Source organism: Vombatus ursinus, unplaced genomic scaffold, assembly GCF_900497805.2.
Source record: "Vombatus ursinus unplaced genomic scaffold, bare-nosed wombat genome assembly UNPS02006777.1, whole genome shotgun sequence".
In the NCBI taxonomy this organism is placed as follows: Eukaryota; Metazoa; Chordata; class Mammalia; order Diprotodontia; family Vombatidae; genus Vombatus; species Vombatus ursinus.
This window is the reverse complement of record NW_020946555.1, coordinates 1,135-2,912: the sequence shown is the minus strand read 5'-3', so window position 1 is coordinate 2,912 and position 1,778 is coordinate 1,135. Positions and strand designations below refer to the sequence as shown.

The 1,778-nt window shown below is 58.0% G+C and overlaps 1 protein-coding gene across 1 annotated transcript; it reads left to right on the top strand.

Annotated features, from left to right (window-relative positions):
• Positions 1–276: 276 nt before the first annotated feature.
• On the top strand, positions 277–1,575 carry LOC114033062 (growth/differentiation factor 6-like). The gene is made up of 2 exons (XM_027848514.1): positions 277–868; positions 1,520–1,575. The coding sequence occupies exons 1-2, from the start codon at positions 388–390 to the stop codon at positions 1,534–1,536; spliced, it is 498 nt and encodes a 165-aa protein (XP_027704315.1). The 5' UTR covers positions 277–387; the 3' UTR covers positions 1,537–1,575.
• The last annotated feature ends 203 nt before the right edge of the window (positions 1,576–1,778 follow it).

The following is a 1,778-nucleotide window of genomic DNA, read 5'->3' as shown; positions in this document are numbered from 1 at the left end:
CCCAGCTCCAGTGTCCAGCAACCGCGAGCCACGCGCAGCCCTGAGCAACCCAGTGCGCGTCCCGCGGGGGCGCTGCCTCCCCCTCCCACACATGCTCCCGCCCCCTCGCCCCCACTCCACCTCTTCAACTCCTTTCCGCATCACCCTGGCCTCTAGTCCTAGCCCTCCCCTCCCGGCAAGGGGCGGGAGGGGGCGTGGCGGGGCCGGGGCTAGTGCTGTGGGACCGGGGATCCTTGCACTCTCTGCCGCACGGCAAGCCCTGCCGTAGCCTGCGCCCGCAGCCGCTGTCCAGCCCGCTCTCTCCGTGCCCCGAAGCCACGCCGCGCTCTCCTCGCCTCCAGCCGCAGGAGGGAAAAGGGCTGAGTGGAGCATCAGCCGCTGCTCGCCATGGATGCTCACCGGGCCCTGCTCTCGGCAGTCTTCCTCATCAGTTTCCTGTGGGATTTACCCGGTTTCCAGCAGGCTTCTATCTCATCCTCCACCTCCACCTCGTCCTCTTCGTCCTCGTCCTCGTCCGCCGAGCTGGGCTCAGCCAAGGGCATGAGGAGCCGCAAGGAAGGGAAGATGTCCCGGGCACCGCGAGAAAGCGCCGCGGGCCAGGGGAACCCGGAGCAGGCGGACGAGCCTCCGCGGCAGGAGCGTCCGCAGCCTGCACGCCAGGAGCCGCAGCCCGAGCAGCCCAGTTCCCAGCAGCGGCAGTCCGAGACTCACGGGCAGCTGGGCAGGAGTCCCCGGGTGGTGCCCCATGAGTACATGCTGTCCATTTACAGGACCTATTCCATCGCAGAAAAACTGGGGATCAATGCCAGCTTCTTCCAATCCTCCAAGGCTGCCAATACTATCACTAGTTTTGTAGACAAGGGACGAGGTAAGTTAAAACAACAAAACAAAACAAAACCAAAGAAGCCCGTTTTCCCTTGCTCGTGGGCGGCTGGATGCCTTCCCCTCCCCTTGTCTGTCCTAACCCCAGATCAGTTCTAGGGAAGGCTTGAGTTGGCATGTATCCCCTTCCCCTTTATATCGCCTTCTCTTTCCTGAAACACTAAAGACCTTGCTTGTTTTAGACACGGTAGAATTGACTTGTTTAATTTCTAAATCTGGCTGTTCGGGACGTGAGCTGCTTCAGATTATACTTCAACCTGTGCCCTCCCTTCTTTCCCGTCCAGAAAGGCATTTATTTTCTGCATTGCTTTTGTCGGCCGGGGTAGAAAGTATTGAGGAGGTGGGCTGGCAGTTGGGGACCGGGAAGTTGGGGACCAGCGAAGGCTGGTGTGTGTATGGAGGAGTGGGGGTGGGGGGGTGGTATTGCCCTGCATTGAATGAGGAAGGTCAGCATCAGGGTTTAGGAAAATGATCAGAGAAACATCTCTTTAGGGTTCTGGGGCTCCTAGGGCTTGTGTGTGTGTGTGTGTGCGCGCGCGCGCGCGCGTGTGTGTGTGTGTGTGTGTGAGAGAGAGAGAGAGAGCGAGAGAGCGAGAGAGAATATCCTCTATAGAAGTTCTTGCTTCTGTCTGCACAGCTTTGAGGCGGATATAGCAAAACTCTGACGGACTGGAGCTAGCGACTGGAAGTGCCCGCTAGCTAGCTCTGTGAGGAAACACTCGGGAGTCCTTTTCTCTGAGACTGAAATCAGTCAGCCAGACTGGGAAGTTACTTCCTCTGGGGTTCGATTTACTCTCTAGCTCAGGTAAATCTTGTTAAGTGGCAGCATAAGGTAGTTGACTTGAACTAAGAAACGTAAAGGAAAGAAGATGCGGGAGAACACTGAGGAAAGGGGA

Coding starts and splice junctions, on each gene's coding strand:
- LOC114033062 (XM_027848514.1), top strand. CDS start 388: ATGGATGCTCACCGGGCCCTGCTCTCGGCAGTCTTCCTCATCAGTTTC.